This window comes from Musca vetustissima, unplaced genomic scaffold, assembly GCF_032173495.1.
Source record: "Musca vetustissima isolate MV318-11 ecotype Yass unplaced genomic scaffold, APGP_CSIRO_Mvet_v1 utg53149, whole genome shotgun sequence".
In the NCBI taxonomy this organism is placed as follows: domain Eukaryota; kingdom Metazoa; phylum Arthropoda; class Insecta; order Diptera; family Muscidae; genus Musca; species Musca vetustissima.
Window position 1 is genome coordinate 14,860 of NW_026887371.1, and position 21,628 is coordinate 36,487.

The 21,628-nt window shown below is 33.0% G+C and overlaps 1 protein-coding gene across 1 annotated transcript in view; it reads right to left on the minus strand.

Moving 5' to 3' along the window:
- The window catches only part of LOC133334948 (uncharacterized), a gene marked incomplete at its 3' end in the record, with an annotated part of 32,774 nt that extends 13,760 nt beyond the window's left edge, over positions 1–19,014 (minus strand). The window contains exon 1 of the mRNA XM_061543258.1: positions 18,919–19,014. Within this exon, the coding sequence (XP_061399242.1) occupies positions 18,919–18,954 (36 nt within the window). The remainder of the gene's footprint in view (positions 1–18,918) is intronic.
- Between the last annotated feature and the right edge of the window lie 2,614 nt (positions 19,015–21,628).

Here is a 21,628-nt window from a genome sequence, read left to right on the forward strand (position 1 = left end):
ATTTTATCGCAAGATCCTGTGAAAGATCAGAATTCTTTGAATAGATCAGAAATCTTCAAATATTAGATTATAGATCTTTGTATAGAAGATCATTGATAATCATAAATATAATTAAAGGTCTCCAGATAGATTATCGTAAATCCTCGTAGACATAATCAAAGATATTTCTATAGATCATATATTTTTCGGATAGAGTATGAGAGACCTTCGTATAGAATTGGGAGATCTATTTACAGAAGATAATACCTTTGGAGAAATCAGAAAAAATCAGGATATCTTTCTGTGTAGGGTATTATTTATAAGATAAGATGACGTTCCAAGAGATCAGTATATAGTCTACTGGAATATCAAGCCATTTAGTAGAATATGGTACAATTAAAATCTGACTACGGGTTTGTTCAAATTGTATATGTACAGTAACGAGCCATAACAATTTATCGGCGAGGGATTCTCCTTTGAGCAAGCTCATCGGCTATTTCTTTCCCTTCTATGTTACTATGCCCTGGAACCCAACATAATTTAATTTGACATGTGCAACATATTGTAAACGTTTTTTTTTTCTCATCGATCAACTAACTTTTGCAAGTTATAATTGTTCGGAATATTGTACAACCCATCCAATATTGCAATTTTTAATGCTTTTATATTTTTTTGCTTGTTTTTTATCCATTTATTTTTTTTTTTCAAATAGACCCACAAAATTTCAGTAGGGTTAAGGTCGAGACATTGGGCTGGCACTTCCAAAACATTACCACAGTTATAAAGAAGCCAAATCCGCACTATATGTGACTTAGATTTAGGATAATTATCCTGATAAATTTAAAAACGTGGTTTGTTGTCTCTGGTTATCAAGTGATTTTTTAAATGTCTAAATATTGTTGTGAACGTGGCTTGTTGTCTCTATAAAATCTATTTCTATAAATCTTGAAAAATGTTCTTTAATAAATCCTCAGTTGGCCCTTGAAAAATATTCTTTATTAAATCCACGCCTCAGTTGGCCCTTGAAAAATATTCTTTAATAAATCCACGCCTCAGTTGGCCCTTGAAAAAATATATTCCACGAGAGTCCAATGTATTAAATTGCTGACAAATACCGATCTTTGGTGAGTTGCGTTATATGGGGGCTTCCCTAAAAGGTTGACCAATATTTATAATTTTTAGTTGGAAGATTTACTACCATATCACAGGCCAAAATAACAAGTTACAACGGCTGAATACCCTCTAACATAACGGCTCTCTCCTATTCTATTTTTAGAATAACGCCTTTGCTTGATATGCACCTCCAAATCATTATTGGCATTTTCCCAAATTTGAGTGTTGGGCTGACATACTGCCTTTCTAGTGCATTTAAGGGCTTGCGCTTCTACATTTCCATGTGTAAACTCATTCTTGACATACTGTACATGCATTTTTTTTGACGATCCGGTCTAGTCAAAATTGAATCCTATTTTATTATTTTTATTGTTATTCGTATTTTTGGCATTCCTTACCAAACTGCTAATCACATTCCCAGGGTTTTCGTTGATATTGGCATCGATGCATTTCAAATCACAAAGTGAAAGTAATTTCAAACAACAACAAAACAACAAATTGCTATCAAATTCAAATAAAATATTAAGCTGATTACTGCTAATCGTTATCGTTTGACAATGCCGCAGCTCCATTTGTTTGCCAGTTAGCTGACTGGCTATGCTCTCATCCCCGTTTGTAGTAACACGCCTAATGCATGTACTAACTGGTGTTTCACATTTAATTGACTTTGACAATGACAAAAGACAAACAAAGACAGCCAACCAACCAACCAACAATGATTAATGATGGCTCTGATAAATGCCACATAGAACAGTAATTAAATGGTTTACATTGTTTTTGTGATGTTCCTCATTGTCGACGTTGTCTTGGACAAAGTTGTTTGACTGCTCCACAAGAGATCAATAAGCTAACAGGTGAAATTGTCAACCAAACAGGAAAAAAAGCAAACAAACTGATCTGGCCATGGTTGTTTGCTACGTTTCAAATCAATTACTTTTAATTTGTGTCATAACTTGTTTGTTTCATTGTTGTTGTTGGTGGTGGTGTTGGTGTTAAGGTTGGCTGGTTGGTGGTTTGACAGACAAGTCATTTAATTTGGACACATTTTTCAAAAAAAAATCGTCTTAAACTGTTTTTTTCTTTGATTTTTTCTTCTTCGTCTTCTTCTTTTCCTTTGGAGACAAGTCACCATCATGGCATTTAATGATCTTGTGGTTTTTCTTTTTTTTTTGATACCCAATAAAAGAACAGGTGTACAATTGGTTTTATTTTTTTATTGATCATTGTTGATGTGTGTGTGTGTCACAAAGCCCCCCAACTTTGTGACAATTTATGTTGCCGGTCAATTGATTTTGTTGGCCCTCCAACAACAATATGTCATGTGCTGGTGGCGTTGGTCTGCTTACAAATGATCTCATAATTGTTTGGGAATCCATGACACGATAAGTCATGTGAAGAAAAAAAAAAATAGAAAAGAAAACCAATAGTGAAAACTACATAGAAATGTGTTATGTTTTACTGGCAAAATATCTATGTATGCATGCGGTTGTTGTTGTTGATATTGTTGTCACTGCCACTCTTTCCCGAACAATGTTCGCATTTTAAGTAAATTGCTTTGGCGCGAAATCGTCATCGGTCTTATTTCAAACGAAAAGAAATAAAATTATTGTTGTTGTAGTTTGTTTTAAAAACAAGACGTGACTCATGATGGAATGGAAATATACAACATTACTGAAGTGAGTGCAATGCCATAAATACTTACATACATATATGTATGTATGTCCGAAGTCAACATAAATAGTATTTGCACTTTCTGCTACAATCTGATAAGAATTCAATTTTTATAACCTTCCAAGGTTCCAAGGGTATCCAACAAAAAATTTTAATATTCTTGATTCTAAAATTCTATTGCGATTCCGGTTGTTAAACTGGTAAAATAGGGATTGTAATATTAAAGAAAGAGTTTTAAAATTTTGCAAAATCTCTTAATAAGGCCACCCAGCTAGCGAAAGTCAAGTATTTTTCTCAAGTCTAATGTCAAAAGTGTTGACATTGTTTACATTTTCATAATGGAGGTCAATTAACATTAACAGATATAGAGCCAGCTGATATATAGTTGACCTCCCTTGATGACATTATTAATAGGCCTTGCTTTTAGCCTTGCTTTAGAACAGAACAAAACTGAGAGTAAATGTCAAAAATGTTGTAATGTAGAACAAAAGGAAAATAAATAAATAAATAAATAAAAATAAAATTATAAATGAAAATCTCCGAATTTTGCTTTGCTTAATTCTGCAGCAGATTAATTCATTCATATTTTTGTTTATTTTTAGGCTAAAAGCGCCACCGGTAAATGGATTAGGCGGACTTCCATGCAACATCTGATAATCAGCTGTTTTCAATGGAGTACATATATATTGTGCTATGCTTAAAGTACATTCACATATACGATTTTTTTAATCGATTCGTTTATCGAAATTCAGAAATATACACTAAATGTTTACACACATCCTCAATCATGATTTAAATGTCAATCAATGCAAAATTTTTAATTTGGCCAAAAATATTTTTTTTTGCAAATTGAAATGGAACCTTCCGGCACAAACTGGTTCAACGGAGCTATTCTCCAAAAAACGATCGGTACGAAATCCGTTTTTTTCACGTATCGAAAATGGATTTTCGTTTAATAATGATAGTGAATGCCTTGATGTGCGTCTTTTGTGCGAAGGAGAGAAATTTAGTTAAACTGGTATCTATTTTTGTATATAGTCCACGTAAGATATGAGATTTTTCTTGTTGGAGCAACGCTTTTTATATTTAAAATATATATACAACGAACCAAGAGATGTGCTTTAACTTCACGGAAAATATCCGTGTGAAACATAAGGAAACGATCCCTTTCATTCATTCAGGTTCTTTCATTCATTCAGCTCCAAGCGTTTCTGTTTGCTCCCATTCACTTAGTTTCTGATGTAATCTGCCTTAGGTGATGGAGCTATCATCTATCGTTGCCTAGAAATAGCACCCTCTTGATATTTTCCCCTGGGGATGCTATCTCCTGCTATTTTATGTTATCCTCTTGTCGATGTTGGTTATTAGAGTGTTCGGGGGGCTTTAAATGTAAATCTCTCTTTACAAATATTCGAAAACCAAATTGCAAGAATTTTTCCTCCATCTAATCATAAAAATATATCATTTCTGCCTCAAGGAATCACCTCATCCAACGAAAGCCTATTTTAAAATGTTTTCTATTCTCAAGATTCATAAAAACTCATCCTCCCTTCTTTTCTTCCTCTTCTCGGCCCCATTAAAAAAATGCTAAACATGTTATTTTTATTAAAAAAAAAATATGCTATAATTAGTAAAGTGCGGATTCTGCTCACACTTAGCTTCCATTGGGACTTTGTTATCCAAGTTATAAAAGCAGATATAGAATCCAAGTAAAAAACTGTCGAAATCGTCAACAACTTTCAGCGGTTTTATTCGGATCGGATCGGATTTACAATGTGACAATAAAACAGCTGATTTCAAATCAGCTGTTTACCATAAAACAGCTGATTTCATGTTAGCTGCTTACACTTGACAGCTAAATAATAAACACGACTGTTTTGATGACGATTTTCAAGATTTTTTTGAACGACTGTTTAAACATGTTAATCCGATACTGACCATCGGCGAAAGAGATCCGATTAGCTTCGCCAAATATGTGAATTATTAAATTGATTATTTTGGCTTTAAATGTGTTCTTAGCTGCTTTAATTATTGGCTTCTTCAATGATCAGAAATGATTTTTTTTTAAATAATTAAGTTGTTTAAGAACTGCTTAATTTTTCATGAATTTCATTTGAGGTGTTTTTAATGCATAAATCTTTGCCTTTTTATAGTATATTCATTTTTTTATCTTTTTCTATTTTATATAGACTTTTGTTCATAATTTGTATAAACTTAAGTTGAAAAAAACATTTTTCAACAAATTTCGGAGGCTTCAACAAAAACATATTCTGCATAACAAAAAAACCCTATTAACTCCTTCCAAATATTTAAATTTCAAATCTATGTTTGAGAGAACTTCTAACCCACTACTAGTATTATTTAATTAATTCCAAATTAAAATAAAAGACCATCATCCCATCCAATTAGAATTTGTCAATGAATTAACTGACTCATTTTGATCACTTTCACCTGTTGAGAACGACAACGACGATGGCATGTGTCTGGCCTCGACCTCTCTAGCATACCCACATGTTATAACGCGAGCGAGATATATGGGTCAATATCTAATATACTTGTTCGACTTGGACGATATTCTCAATTCAGGTATGCAGAGTATTTATTCGAAGACACTCACACATTCATTTTATATTAGAATATAGGTCAATAACCTTAATATAACGGCTTGTCTTTCAAACCATGATTGGTTAGTATCGGTTTTGTATATTTTTATAATGTTTGTGTATTTGTTTCACTGAATCTCTGCATCTTTGATTTTCTCGCACACACACACACTCTCTCTTTTGGTAGGTATGTATGTTTGGACATTTGCAGAACAAAACAAATTAGTACACTGAGAAAAAACAAGGTCCACACAAAAAGTTGTCGATTGATTGAAGACCCAGATATCTATTGTAGCATACATAGAGACTCATAATATGACATTTTGGAATTTTAATCTTATTTAATACCATATAATAATAATTAATAGTACCATATAATTACATCGTTGATCTAAGTACCATTTTGTACAACTAATACTAGATGAGAAACTTGCTCCTCATATATAGTACCTAAACAGAACCTAATTTCAATAAATTCTGAGTTATCAATCATTGAAAACTTAAGATCAATAAGCAGGCTTTCCAATTTGATGGACTCCGATCATAAGCTGGAACTAATTTCTAAAGTGTTAAATTAAATCGTTTGATTCGGATGAAGCCATACCAGCTTTACAAAGTATAATGTCTATAGATGACCTGCAGTAAATCTTGACAGAAGACATGACGTTCGTAGATGATCTGTAGTAGATATTCGATATTCTGTCTATAAAAAGTCTACAGAATAGCTTCTATCTACAAAAAATCTGCTACCTATACTCTCTACAGGTCATCTATTGATAGAAGACCTCCTAGACATTAAAAAAGTCATAAGATGGGAAGATTTTCTTTCGACTGAAGATTCGCAGCAAGTCATCTGTGTATCTGCAGGAGTACTCCAGTTTATAGAAAATTTGCATTAGAACTTTTGGAACCTATATAAGGCTTTCTGTATTGGTGACCCTAAAATGTATTCGCCTTAGAGAAGACCCACAGAAGGTCTTCTGTCTATTTGGGAATAAAGGAACGAGCTCAGATTATGAAAAGGATCGAGATTACAAAAAATAACTAAAAAACTGGACCTAGTTCCTATCGTTCCTTTATCGGAATAGTTCCAATCATACCACAATAACTTGAATTCAATGTGAAATGTTGTCAACCATGTGAAATATTATAATGAAAAATTTGACAGATGGTCGAGAAAATAACTAAGGTTTTCGTTTAAATAAATCACCATATTATTGTACCATGGTTCCAGTGAACTAGTTCGTTCAGGAACTACCCAACACTAATTTATAGTACGTTTACATTGTTACCGGATTTGGTGTTCATGCATGGGAACTGGTGCCTTTGTTTATGAGCGTTCTCTTTTTGTAGGTCATTTCATATGACGGTTTCTGATTTACTCTCCGATCATCAAGATCTATTAATAAGGTCACCAAGATAGCAATCGAAATCGGAAAACAGCTGTTTTTTCTCAAGTCTAATGTCAAAAATTTCGACTTTGTTTACGTTTTCATAATGGAAGTCAATTCACAAAAATGCATTTTGACAGCAAACTTGAGAGGTATCGATAATCAGCTGGTCTCCCTTGGTGACCTTATTTATAGGCCATGCCGATCATTTACTCTTTGAACACCTTTACTCTAATTTCTCTCACTGTATAAGCTAACCACATTTCATATGAACGTCATTGTTTGTGTGTGTGTGTGCGTATTGCTTTCATTTAACTGATTCTAGTCCACTATAAGATATTCAGTTATTTCTCTGTTCTCGATGGTATCAGGTGCAAGAAGAAGAAAAAAACCAAAACGAAAAAAAGAACATCGAGCTAACACATGTTCGACCTGTTTGACTTTTGTTCTGCTTCTCTGCAGGTGTTAATTGGCGCTGTCACATAACTAATTTTCAAATTCCCTACACCGAACACCGAAACAAATTTCGAAAACAACTTTTCAAAGGCAAAAACAAAATTATTTTCAAAAATCGTTTCAAATGTCATTAAAACGGAAATGCGTAACCAACGGAAATTTGTTTGCATTCATGGCTATTATTATATAAACAAAATACTCATCGTTTTTCTCTCTTGCACAATATTTAATAGTTTTGAACGCAGCAATTGTAATTGGTTATTGATTTCGTAATAGAGATTTAATGATAAGCGGAAGTTACCAAAACAAAGTTTCTAAAATTTGGGATTTGTAACGAAAATATTATGCAATAACCAAAGATAAACAATTGGAAAAAGAGAAAATATGTAAAGTAAAAGAAAATAAATATATTAAATTTTAGCAGTCGTAAAAGAAGTTCCATTAGTATGGAGAGACACACTTTTGACCTCTCATCACGTTTCTGGGTTAATGTGGTTAATGAAGTTTCCAAATTCTATGACAGAATTTCATGAGGGGACGATGATTATTTTCTTAACAGAATGTAAACTGTAAATTGGGTATACCGTTAACCGTAACATTGACGAGGTAACAACACCTTCTCAAAACAGCTACTGGGTGGTTTCAAAGAGAATTCCAAAACAATAATGGAATAAGTAACAGATTTTCTTACATAAAAACAAAACCTTTATCCATATTTTAATTATGAGGTCTTATGATTCCCTGCTATATATCCATTTAATCTTAACATACCTGATGTACCAAAAATTCCTTTCCACGATATTCATGTTTACATATTTTTTGTAAAAGTTAATGCAAAACACGTTTTCTTCTCAATAAACCTGAAGACGATATTTTTTTTATAATGTTTATGCATAAAAATGTGATACTTTTGACCACAAAAATTTCTCGTATTCTCCGATGTACGTACGTCAGTTGTCACGTCACTACCCCCAAATAAAAAAAAAAAATAAGCACACTTGTCGCTAACAACTGGATGAATAAGCTATGCTGCTGTCTGACTGACACATCATCCAAATTTGTTTAAAGATTTTATTGCATTTACAAACTAATTTTTGAGGTGAGGCAAAATTACAACATACGAGGGTGGTATGAATAAGGAATGACTCACATAACTTCTCGAAAAGAAAGTTCGGTAATATACTGTTAAATACCGGGCACATCTCGAGTTGGGTGTTAGGGAGAATATGAATGATCACACAATCCGTTAAATCTGAAGCCAATGGGATATTTTGCTCACCCACCTTTAGGGCCTCGTCCCAGCGGATCAAAACTGACTACAGGAATATTCCCCTAAAACAAAAAACAAATGTAGAAAAATGTACGAATGAGTTAAGGGAGAAACATAAGAGGACTTCAGGCTTCGCATTTTAAGTTGGCTTCTTTTATTGTAAAATAATAAAGGAGAACGGCGTCAAGTTTGACTCCGATATTCCTTTATAAATTGACATTTCATTCAAAGCCAACCAGGCCTGAATCTTCGTATGTGTTTCCCCTTCATTTAGTCTCTGCACAGTGTTCACGTAGCGAACGGGGATTTTCGTATAATAAGGATGTTGAATCTCTCTTGTCTCTGGTCTAAAGGAGTGAATATTTAATTAAACAAGGATCTATTTTTGTCGACAGTCCACTTAAGATAAGAGATTGCATTAATAAATAAGTGTGTAAATGTCGTGGGTGGTGTCGCACGCAGCCAAAGGCCAAAAATTTATATACCATAAATCTCGATCCAACCTCCCCAGACAGGCGGGGAATTAAACACAAATTCCGAGTCTGAACACGAAGGTAAGACTAACATAGCCGTCTTAGAATGTCAGAGAAACGGAAAAGGAAGGATAATGTTCAGATAAAATGTTCAAATGAATAATCATGTCCTTCCTCTACTTCCTCAGAAGGCATGATGAGGATTCGGTCTATGTAAAAGAAAACGAGGCCAAACCGGCAAAAAAAACAGCTTCTCGTCGGCTGATACAGATAGAATGCTGAGGAAACCTAAAATCAAAGGAACCTGTCGCACTCAGCCGATGATTTCGACCCAATTCGGTCCAATGTAAACGTACTATAATAAATATTATCATTGACAATAAACCATGATGCAGTAATTCGGCCATCCGTCAAATTTTATCGAATAATATTTCTCATGGTTGGCAACATTGCACGTCGAACTCAAGTAGAAACCATGATGCAATAATAAGCTGATGTATCAAAACAAAAACATTTGTTTTTATCTCGATTATCTGTCAAAATTGTTCATATAATATTTAACATGGTTGGCAACATTGCACATCGAATACAAGTAGTAATTACCCACTTTGGCAGTTATTCAAGACATCAGCTGCGCTAAATGGACTACCTCATGATGCAACAATAAGGTGATGTATCACAACAACAACCCTTGTTTTTGTCTCGATTATCTGTCAAATTTTTCCATATAATATTTCACATAATTGGCAACACTGCACATCGAATTCAAGTAGAAATTACCAACTTTGACAGTTAATCAAGACATCAGCTGCGCTAAATGGATTCATTTATTGTGCCATGGTACGGAAAAAAGTCCAAGTATGATTTGATTAACGTCGGAAGACTGGTTAAAATCCATTATTGTGAATTGAATTCCATTATGAAAACGAATTGACTTCCATATTGAGAAAAAAAAAACAGTTGTCTTTCGCTAGCTGGGTGACCTTATTAATAGATCTGTTCACAAATCAGTGTATTCTATTTACGGATACGCCATGGAGTTGATATTTGAGATCGAGTGGATTTCGTAAATCTAAACGCACATTAATATCCATTATAATTTATTGAAACAATTATTCAATATTTTTTGTGGTAAATCGATGTAAATGCAGCTCGATTTGACAAATAAATGATCTAAATTGTCAATTCCATTACATATATGTCAAATAAATCCTCATGGATAAGTTTAACCCGGCAACAAGTTCCAATTAAAATGCTCACAAACAATATTTATTCGATAAAGGCACGTTTAGACTATGCCTTCTAAACCGAGATACAAAATCCAAGCTGTTTATACAAGTATTCAAATGATACAGAGTCAGTGACAGACAAGCGAAGTTTGAGCCGAAGTATCATTCGCAACTCATTGTGGGTACTCAACTATAAGAACGGTGATAGATAACATTTTTGTTTCCGTAGAGTTGCCGATCGTTGACAGTGTTTTGAGTGTGAACACCTACACACAACACAGATTTTTCAAAATTGTTTATCACTTTGTTGTTGTTGCTTTCCAAGTGTCGTTTTACAAATTTAATAAAAATGAGAAAAAAAACTGTTAAATCTCACAGCCATTAAAAGATGTTTGCCAAATGAAAGTTGGAAAAAATGAAGAACTATTATGGCCACTAGCCAAAGACACTTAAGACAACGGCCACAAGAGGAGCCCGCACGCAAATACTTGAGAATCTAGAAATGAGATAGACAACGGCTAGCTTGTGCTTGGGGCATTGTTTTGTTTTCCTACTTTTCTTTTTTTCTGCTGTGGGTGGAAATGAGAAGCAGCAGCAAAGGGGTATCACTTTTACTCGTTAACATCATCAAATGACCACAGCTTTTATGTTTTGGAGTGGGCGTGGGAATGAGTACTTCCCCAAGAAAAAAAACAAATACTGTTTTGCCTTTAACTAATTCCAATGATGATAATGATCCGTGAGAAAAGTAAAAGAATGAGTTATGTATTTTTTGTTTCGGGACTGCGAATTTTAATTGATTTCCATGTAAATTTCAAGTGAAAAATCTTCAAATTTTGAAGCTACCATTTGAATAATCATTGATGTTGATTTTTTGTTTCTATTTTAAATTTGGTACAAGAGGGTCTTATCTGGAAAGTAATAAAAATAGAAAGTTGTCGTTCTCTGTTGTTGACAAATCAGTTGCTTTTGGATATTTATGTCTGGAAATAAAACCCTGAAATGTGATAGAATGAATGTGGGTTGGATTCCAGTGAAATTTAGAATTAAAAATTAGATGGGATAATTTGCTGGTAATTAAATAAATGAAAATAATAAAAATGATTTCAAATTTTTGCCTGACAATATATTTTTTTAATGAACAGATTTTAAAACCTCTCCCAATTCTGGAAAAATCAGGTTCTTTGTTGCCCAATTTCTCTTCATCTTTTTTTATTTTGGGCAGGGGAGATAAATTCTTCTCACTTCTATATATGTATATAATTTCCGTTTGGTTTGTGTATAACAAAACCAACAACAACAATAAAATTTCTTTCTTTTGTTTATTTGTTTGCGTCTTGTCTTGTCGCTTAAGGTTCTGCATATATTTAGCCTACTTTTTGGTTATCCCACTCTTAACGTTTTTGTTTTCTTTTCATTAGCATATGGAATCTTTTGTTGTTGTTATTGTTGTTGTACGGAACTAAAGAATCAATAGAAATTCTTCAAAAGCCGGTTTTGAGTTGCTGTTGTTTTGTTTTAACTCTCAATTTTTTTGATGTAAATGATTAACAGAAAAAAAATGCTATACATGGGCATAGACAATATTGTTATTAGGTCAAGATGAATGTGTAAGCGATAGTGGATTAATGATTAATACATATTTTTTATAAATTCCAAGATCCTTATATAATTGTTAGTTAATATTTGAAATTTTAAGAGAAAGTTGTTATATAAATTAAAAAAAAATAGTTCGATCTTGAGAAGTAGATTCTTTCAGGTTGTGGCACAAAAAAATAACTTTTATGTTATATTAAAATTAACAGATAAGAACATTTCTCATAGAAAAAGGGGATCGATAAACAATTTTTTTATATTTTTTACCACAACAAATCAATTTAATATTTATGAATGAATTAATTTCTCCCCAAGAATATCGCTTCAACAATTTTACTTCTTGCTCTTCTCCAACGTATGTGTTCTACAGCTATCCTCTAATTAGTTTATAACCCACAATTATCTAAGCGTGACGATATTTGCTTTCGTCAATACAATGACATGGTTTTTGACCCACTTTGCAGAAAACTGGTCAATATTCTATTTCTTTTTCTTGTTCTTTTTTAATTATCCGTATATAAATATTATTATTTGATCCATATATGTTTATTACAGAATATGTCACGATGTGTATGTGTATATCACGTACATATTCTGAAAAGTAGTTTATTTGTGTGTTTCATAACAATGTGTAAAGATTTTGACAGTTGTCAATGGCCAGAAATTCCAACCAGAAAACAAGTCTACTTTGTCATATTTTATAGAGATGTTTATTATTCTCTTTCTTTTGTCTGTGGCCTATTCTCATATTCTCTTATATATATGAAATTTGGCAATGTCATATTGAAGACCTACTTAAATGCTACTCAGGTGTGTTCAATCGATGTGTAGATTTAAGTGTGTATGTTTGGTCAAAAATACTATTAACCCATTGGGTGCAGGAAAAATGACTTTTGTTTTATTAAGAAGTATTTAAATTAAGGTGATATATATAAAAATAATAATTTCAATAATTAATTCATTTTTTGAATTATTTCATTTTTTGAATTCATTTCATTCTGATTTAGAAATAATTTTAAAAATATTGTCTTATATGTCTAAATTAAATTTAAAGGTAGTTTAAACAACTAAATCCTAGTTGTTTAAACTACCTTTAAAATAAAATACAGTCAATCAGCTGTTATTTGTTTACATATACATACATATTTCTTATTCCACCTAGCTGACCAATGTTTTCATAATTCTAATAAGAATTTCCTTCCAGCAGGTGAACCAGTAAGGAAAGTAGTAAAGTCGGACGGGGCCGACTATGTGATACGCTTCAGGATTTTTTTTTTTTGAAAATTATTTTTTCAAGTCTTCGCCAAGGCGAGAATTTTTACAAAATTATTTTTTCTAGTCGTTACCAATGCGAGGTGCACAAGTTCTCATACAGGCGTATGGACTTATAGAAGTTATAAATCTACAGAGTAGCTTTAGAGCCGAAAATATTTGTTGCACAAAGACGATCAACAATAAATTAATATTAGACAACACAACAATTTACGAGTTCCTAATTGGGAACTGGTGGTGATTGGTAAAAATAGAACACTTATTTAATTTAAAGACTCTGGCGGTTGGAATTAATTTTTTATTCCTTTAAACAACAGTTTTTATTGTTATTGTGGCAAAGTTATTAGCTTTCTTCTTCTTCCTTAGCGATCATTCTTTTCTGATGATGATAGGAAATCGTTGAGGTACCGATAAATAGACTTATCGATGACATGATCAATATTTTTGCAAGTCTTAGCCAAGCCGACGATTTTGTAAATATTATTTTTGTTATTCACCTCAAGACATCCTACATTGTATTATTGTACCATGGATGCGGCCATTATTTGTTAGACAATTATTCTGAATTTTAATGATTTTGGAAAGTTATGAATTTTTGGGACGAAATCGAGATAATGATTTAATTTGTATGGTATATCGAAGTCTAATTGCGACTTAATTTTCAGCTTCTAAGCCAATTTTTAATTATTTTTTTTTCTGAACCTCTTAAGATATTTTATGAGGTTTTCATTGATTCAATCAAACATTTCATGGGTTAATAAAAACGTGTCCAGAATATTACAAAGCCTTACATTGTATTTTTCCCAATGCTTTGTAATATTTTGGGTAATGCCATTGGTAATGGGTACCGAAATTTGTGTCAAAGCTTTCGATATTCACAAAACCAGACAACATTATCGTATATGTATTACAATCTCTGAGATATTTTTGTAGTCCCACATCTCCATACTTAAAATTTTAACTTGCATCTCTGATATAGTCTTACACCCAATGCAACATCTTTCCATTTATCCACCACCAAATTCTAATTTCCCATTGTAACACAGATATGTTTTTATATATTTTTTATGATCGATCATAAAAATAATGTTCATACAATCAACGCTAATCAATCGCAGCGAAAATAAAACACCAAACCATACATTTTTCTGGGGAAGAAGAAAGAAAATCCATCATCCATCCACAAACTGCAGATCATCATCGTCGTCGTCGTCACATGAACAAATCACATAAAACACAACACTCAATATACAACCCATTGACGTACACATACATACATTCAACACATGTATGCCGTTGTGTTTTTGCAACATTCAACATTCTGAACTAGCTTACTTTCATACATATTTGAACCTGAACTTGCCACAATTTTATTGTGAAAAAAAAAACTCGGACTGGCTGACTGACTAAGAGACTGGTTTTTTTATTGGTGGCTGGCACGGTCTTTAGAAACAGAGAAAAAAATGAGAATATGTCTTCTACCAAATTATTTCAGGAGTTTCTTTAATGATATCGATTTTTGGGTTCTCCTCTTGCAGAAGTGTTTTATTTTTGTAAAGAATATTTTTTGAAAATTTTTCCCGTTATTTTGTTTTGTTTTTTTTTTCATTCCAAGTTTCAAAACACTGTCACAAATATTTTATGCATTTTAACATTTGCAAATCGCCTTGCAACATGAACAGCGTCAACACAAACTCTCGCACTCTCAGATGGGCTCAGTTTTCATCTCAGGAAAGCAAAAACAAAAACTATCCATTGGATAGATGGATGGATTGGTTGTTCCATGGAGATGCTGGTATAACATCGCACAAAAAAAAGAGAAGAGAAAAGATTTGCACAAAAACACTCGTGGCATGTTGTAAGTAGGTAGAGATAAAGCGAAAACAAAAGCATGTTGCATTTCCAAGAACCAACAGCAACAACAACACCAGAATTGAAGCTCAATATTATACATGTATGCGAATAATTTTTCCTGCAAAACGTGAGTATGCACCTTAGTAAAACATACACATATATAAGTATTAGGGTTGAATGTGGATAATGAGTATGAGGGATACAAGGTATTTTGATTTTGCTGCGGGGATGTCCGTCCATTTGATGAGAATCATTTAATGAGAATCCATTTGATGAGAATCATTTTAAAATTTATTCAAGGAAGTTTCCTGACGAATCCAAAGGCCATAGCACTGATAACCAAATTTTTTTGTAAAATGTCTAAATATTGGGCTTTATAAAATCTTTAATTACTGTTTATTTAAAATTTGGACGAAGACAGTAATAAGTGTTGCAATTTAGTTGTTGGTTGACGTTTCAGAGCGCTTACCATACAAAGGACCCTGAATAAGTAATTATATACCAGAATAAGTAACTATTCTATACCATAAAATCAATATTTACCACTATATTTGTATTGTTATTATTTTTAATAACAAAATATTTCATATATACTTTAGTATATAACGTATGTATTGATTTATCAATCATCAGATTTTCAGAACATACATCAGGAATAAATTAAATATTGTCTTCCCAAATGTACGATATCGTATCATACATGTTATAATTTCGGGCCTTTATGTTCAAGGCTGTTCAAGTATATAACATAGTCGGATTGTTAGTCTGAATTTAGATTAGGCGAGTTTACTTGCGGCAAGTTTTTGTTTGCTGGAGAGAGGGGCAAGGGGAATAGAAATTGAAAAAAATTGCTCGTACCGACAATTTTCTGGCAATTCGTTTTGTGTATTTTGTTTGTAGTGTCAATAATTTGAAATACCAATCAAGAATATTGTCAAAAAAGAAATATTTTTGAAACCGAATTGCCTTGTATAGACGCATGAAGCAAGTTCAAAAGAGAACGATAATAATTGCCGCTAGTAAACTCGCCTAATCTAAATCAGGACTTATATAAAATACTGAATAAAATACTTATTTGACACGGTTCTTCCAAATATTCGGGTTATTCCTAATTAATTTGTGGCATGACTTGATAGCATTTTGTGAATGTCACTCCAAAGGTAAAGTACTGTACTATACATCTCCAACGCCATGTACGAAAAAATTTCTGTATGAACTTTCCATAAAGAAATGCAAGAGCGTTGCCTAAATTTAGACTATAATGTTCCTAAAGAAGAACTAAATAATGCGTTAAATTAATAGAATCTTCAAGCTGACCAAATCAGATTCAAAATTTTTATACTAATTCGACTATATCTCCGCTTCCGACAACATTCTTTTCCAATAATTTGGAAATATTATGTAAAATATTGTATGATTACTATGTTCTGAATCAGTCCTTCTCCTTCCCATTTGACCCTCAATAATTTTTTCAATGGTATGTATAACATCTTCGATCCTTAACTTCTAACTATTTCTTGAATGTCATTTTTGTAATTTTTGATAAGGTGGTCACTAAAAAACTAAATAACTTCTAGGTCTGCAAGTTTTCGCAGCTTTTTTTTACACGCTGAAGAACACCCTGTTCACAACTCAAATAAAAAATAATTAGGACGAAACCTTTTTAAACTTTTTTGTTCTACTCCACTAATTTAAAGATTTGCTTTAGGAATTATTTGAACTAAGTTGTACAGGCGTGGATAGCTATAATCTCCATATTGTCTCTATTTACATAAAAACAACTGTGAATCCTAGTTTTTAACATCCCTAGCAACCAAAATAAACACTTTTATAATAACCGTTAATTTAAATATTCAAAGATTTTAGCATCAGAAAAATGTACCCATTTTTCGAAAAAAAAAAATGTGAAAAAAACGGTTTGCCAACAATTATCAGATTTGAACCCTTGTATAGATAATACTACTTGACTTATCAATACCAAATATCATATTTATTCTACTTGGAGTTTTTTCTATTAATTCTCATCATTAAATTTGTCCTCCTAGGAAGTTGCTTTTGACCATTTTTGGCCGCGGTCTGTGCTGTGCGACACGTTTCGCCGTTAGTTAACCGGCTGTGGCTTACAAATGTCGTTACTTCATATGTTGTATTTAAATCGAATTTTGTTGCGAAATTGCATCTACGAATTAAAATCAAGCGTGTCAAGGTTCGGACATTTAACATCTTACCCGAACATCCCTTTTCAGAGAAGATTTTTCTTGTAGTGACTGACTTTTTTTTCATGCAACCTAACATTTTTTTCTTCCATGGTATACTACAGCATATTCTCCAACCTTAGGAAGATAATGAGGTGGATTTGAACGATGCCAGTGGAAAGGTTTCAAATCCCAGTCGGGTACAAGCTGCATTTTTAGGACAAAAGATCATTCATGTATTTTTTTTTATTGTTGTGCGTCCATCGTTGTTTCTATAAAAGCTAAGTCTCCCATGTCTTTGCTTAATATGTACTCAAAATCATTGTTGACAGTTTTTCAAATTTGATTTTTTGGATGATATTCTAGCTTTCTAGTGATTTTAAAGGTTTGCGCCATACTCTGGTAGGTTATAATATAACATTATAAATATTATATAACGTCGTCCTAATATTCCGTTGGGTGCGAAATGTTCGAATTGGCGATTGAAAACCTCTTTTCTATATTTGCTGCAGAAAGTAAGAATTTTTTGCGTGTTGCTTTTGATGTGTGTTTTTTAATATATTATTTCGGCACACTCGCACACTGTTCCTCGAACTCCCTCGCAAACGTCCTTGTGAAAATTGGATTTTTTGCATTATTTTTCTAAAAATTACACTTATTAATTTTGGGTTTTGGACCACCTATTCGCTTTAACTCCAATCATTCTTCGTTCTCTGTTCGATTTAAAAGATTATGAATTGTGTGTAAGAGATATTCATATGAATTTTTTACACAATATTCAGCAAATAAGCAATATGTAGAGGTAGCTCATATAAAAATGCTAAAAATAGCGTTGAAAAAAAATCAATTTTTCAATTTGCTTTAAATTATCCCATTAGGAAATTGAAGTAAATTGTAAACCAAAGGACAACGAACTTCTGTTGCGATTACTTTGATTTGAAAATGTATAATAGTTAACGCGCGTTTAGTAATCTGTTTAACTAATATATTTGAAATTCTCGTGCCAATTTTCCATCGTCTGCAGATTTCGGAATATAGCAAAGAAAATGTCAAACATTTCACAAAATGGTGTTGTATTTTTCTGGTGATTTTTTGGTCCCCCACTTCTTTTTGGAACTCAAAATGTATTATCGTATTTCCTATTTAAAGTATAATGTGTACAAAAATTTCCTACTGGGTCGTTCTACATAAATCAAACATGTCATATCGAACTTGACACGAGTATCACGATACAATCAAATCAGCTGAGTATTGCAGTTACCTTGTACCATGATAAATTGACAATTCATACACAGACCTGAATCCTCGTATGTGTTTCCCTCCTTAGGTTTTGTAAAAATTTTGAAAAATACATGAGTTCACAATAATGTCTATTGTTTTTTACTTGTCCAAATTTTAACTGAGTAAATGCAAAAATACAAAATTCAATATAGATCTCTAAATTCACATTCTTTTACTGAAGTTTTGTGTAAAAAGACACAACTTATTAACATTTTGTACAAATTGTTACAAAATATCGATTATATACTTTTTTTACATTCTAATCTCCATTTTAAAAACATCTGCTCGTTACTTTTCCCCCTTAAACAAAAAATCCCTTACAACACTGAATGGGAATCCCTAAGCACATCACAACCCAGCAATTGCATGATAAACTGCAAAGTTCATATGCATGTTGGTTGGTTGGCACCACAGTTTAGTTTACAGCTTCTTTGGATTTACTTCTTATTTTTATGGGTTTCGAAGATTCGAAAAGTGTTGTCGTCGTATTTAGTTTTTTTCTTTTTTTGGTGTTTTCTTTAATGGGGTCACTTACTTGGGTTGTTAATCTTCTCGAGCACCGGTATTCCATTGTGATTAGTGATGTGTGTAGGTTTGTTTTTGTTGTATTTTCTTTGGAAAGGGTTCTAAGTTGTTGTACAACAGTTGTTAATTTGTTTTCAATTTTCTATTATTTTTCTGTGGTGTAATTCTTAATTTATTTTGTTGTTGTTGGGGTTTTCTTTTCCAAAGGCACAAAAAGCTTTTCGTTTTTTCTTTAAGGAAAACACTTTTTTATTTATTATTTTCTTTAAGGGATTCTTTTTTTCTTCAGATTTAAGTTTTCTTTTTTTCGATTTCTTCGAATTTAATTCCTTCCAGTTAAATAACACGCACAATAATTAGCCACAACTGTTCGGATGGTGATATAGACCCAGAGTAGACCGTTATTTCTTCTAGCTAACTGAATGACTAACTAACTGACTGACTGTGTGAGTGGGGACGAAAACCAAACCGTTTTACTCGAGAGCTCACCTTAGACTGGCCATCCAGATCTGGCTTACCATTCCTTAAGCACTTTGTGTCTTTACACTCGCATTCATTGGGCCAGCCAGCAACAAGCTGAAGGCCAAAAACAACAACAACAAGAACTCCGGCAGCAACAGCAGCATTTACAACACCATCACCACCACAATAAACCTGAAAAAGTAAAGACTCGAAGAAAACGAAAAAAAAAAACATCTTTGGCTTTTTTTCAAAAGAGTGTAACCCCTTTGACATAGCTGGGGCTGACTCGCTGGCTACTTGCTGTGTGCGAAGACGAAGACGACAACAACGACAATCCGTTGAAATGCTTTCTTGTTGTTGTTGTTGCTGTTGTTGTTTGTGTTGCCTCTTTTAGTGTTTCTTTTGTTGTTATTTTTGTTTTAGTCAATCACTTGTACCGCAAAACACTACACCGTTTAATACACACGAAACGCGCGCATACACACACACACATGGACACGCACACTGCCGCTCATGGTCTTCTTCCCCAAATGCTCTCCACTCTTTCTTTCTTTTCTTTAGTATTTCCTCTTCTTGATTTTCTTTCACATTGTGTGTATTTTCTCCAGTCAATACTTCGTCGCCTTCTTCTTTTAGTTTATGCTCAAAATCAGAAGCTTAGCTCAGTTAGTTTCTCAGTTGGAGATCAATTGGTTGGAACTTCTTCACCACGCCATACCAACATACATACAGACACACAACACTCCAATCATTTCCAAAGAAGTCACAACTCTTTGGAAGTTATTGAGCCAAGTTTATACACTGTGAAAAACAGGGCGAATTTGTAAAATGAAAATTTCTATAATTCAAAAATTGAATGGGACCGCAGATCTGCTATAACAATGCCGGAAATGGGACAAAATGTGGACCGATATATCCCATTTGTAAAAAAATTTTAAAATTTAAGATTGAAAATAAAATTCCAATAGTAGTATAATTTCTTGCATGTTCTGGAACAAAAATTAATTAATTAAAATAAGTAAAAAACCAGTGAGCGGAGCAGTATAGTCGGACGGGGCCGACCATATGATACCCTACACAACTACCACAGAACTCTAACTTTCTGCAGATCTATATTCCATGAATGGGCAATATTTCGCGATATTTGCACCCTCTTAACCGATTAGAGGTCAATAGCTCCTATTTCATGCCATGACATCTTTTTCGAATTATGTTTTATATCATAATATCCAATTTTTTCATTTTACACAGAAAAGTCTTGTTTGACTTGACCAGCTGAATAGTGACTGATCATTACAAAAGCCCATCAAATTAGTTGGCCAGATTCATTCTCCAGTATAATATTCTAATTATAATTGTGGCATATAAATCGACTTAAAAAACACAATAAAATAAGCTTCGGTCCACTTCATCTCAAAATTATTATCTGATCATCTCCACAAAATATAGGCGTTGTCCTTGACCATAACCGGAACCTCATGGGCATTTTAAAAACGATCAACGCTATATTTCCGCCCTACAGTGTGGTAATGGAGTACTAAATAATATCTGAATATGTAAGCACCCGTAAATATTTAATTGTAACTCTCATATCCGAGCACATACGACAATATAGTTGGTATCAAAGGCCAACAACTCCTTTTGGATGTAATATCAATTTCTCGGGTCTATGTCCTTCAGGGACAAATATACACGCCATAGAATACAAATTTTGTCATTTTTCACACAAAAGTATGGGTCCATTTGACCCGGTAAATATTGACCGATGTTTATCAAAACAGGCATGCTTATTCTTTGGCCCGATCCCCTTCTCCATACAAAAATTCACGATATTTGGACCATAAGGGCGGCCTCTGGAGCGACCAGAAAATCAGACAAAAATAAAGTTTTTTGTCCATTTCATCCCCTAAATATTAACTGATCTTTATCAAAAACAATAGGGGTCTTCATTGGGCAGAACCCATCCTACATGCATCCCATAACTGTGGCCTGTATCGTGTTTACAAATTATAATGGACAGGCGGACGGACGGACACACATGTCTAGATCGACTCAGCTAGTCGAGATATGACGATCGGTTTTTTTTTGCATTTTGGTATTTATTTGTTATTTATCATAATTGTGTGCATCACTTAATACAGTTTAAGTGACGCAATAAAACGGCTATATCTCAATAGTTCTTGAGATTTTCTCTTGAAATTTTGTAGAGACATTCTTGAATTAGTGTAGATTCGAATTAAATCAAAAAATTTGTTGAC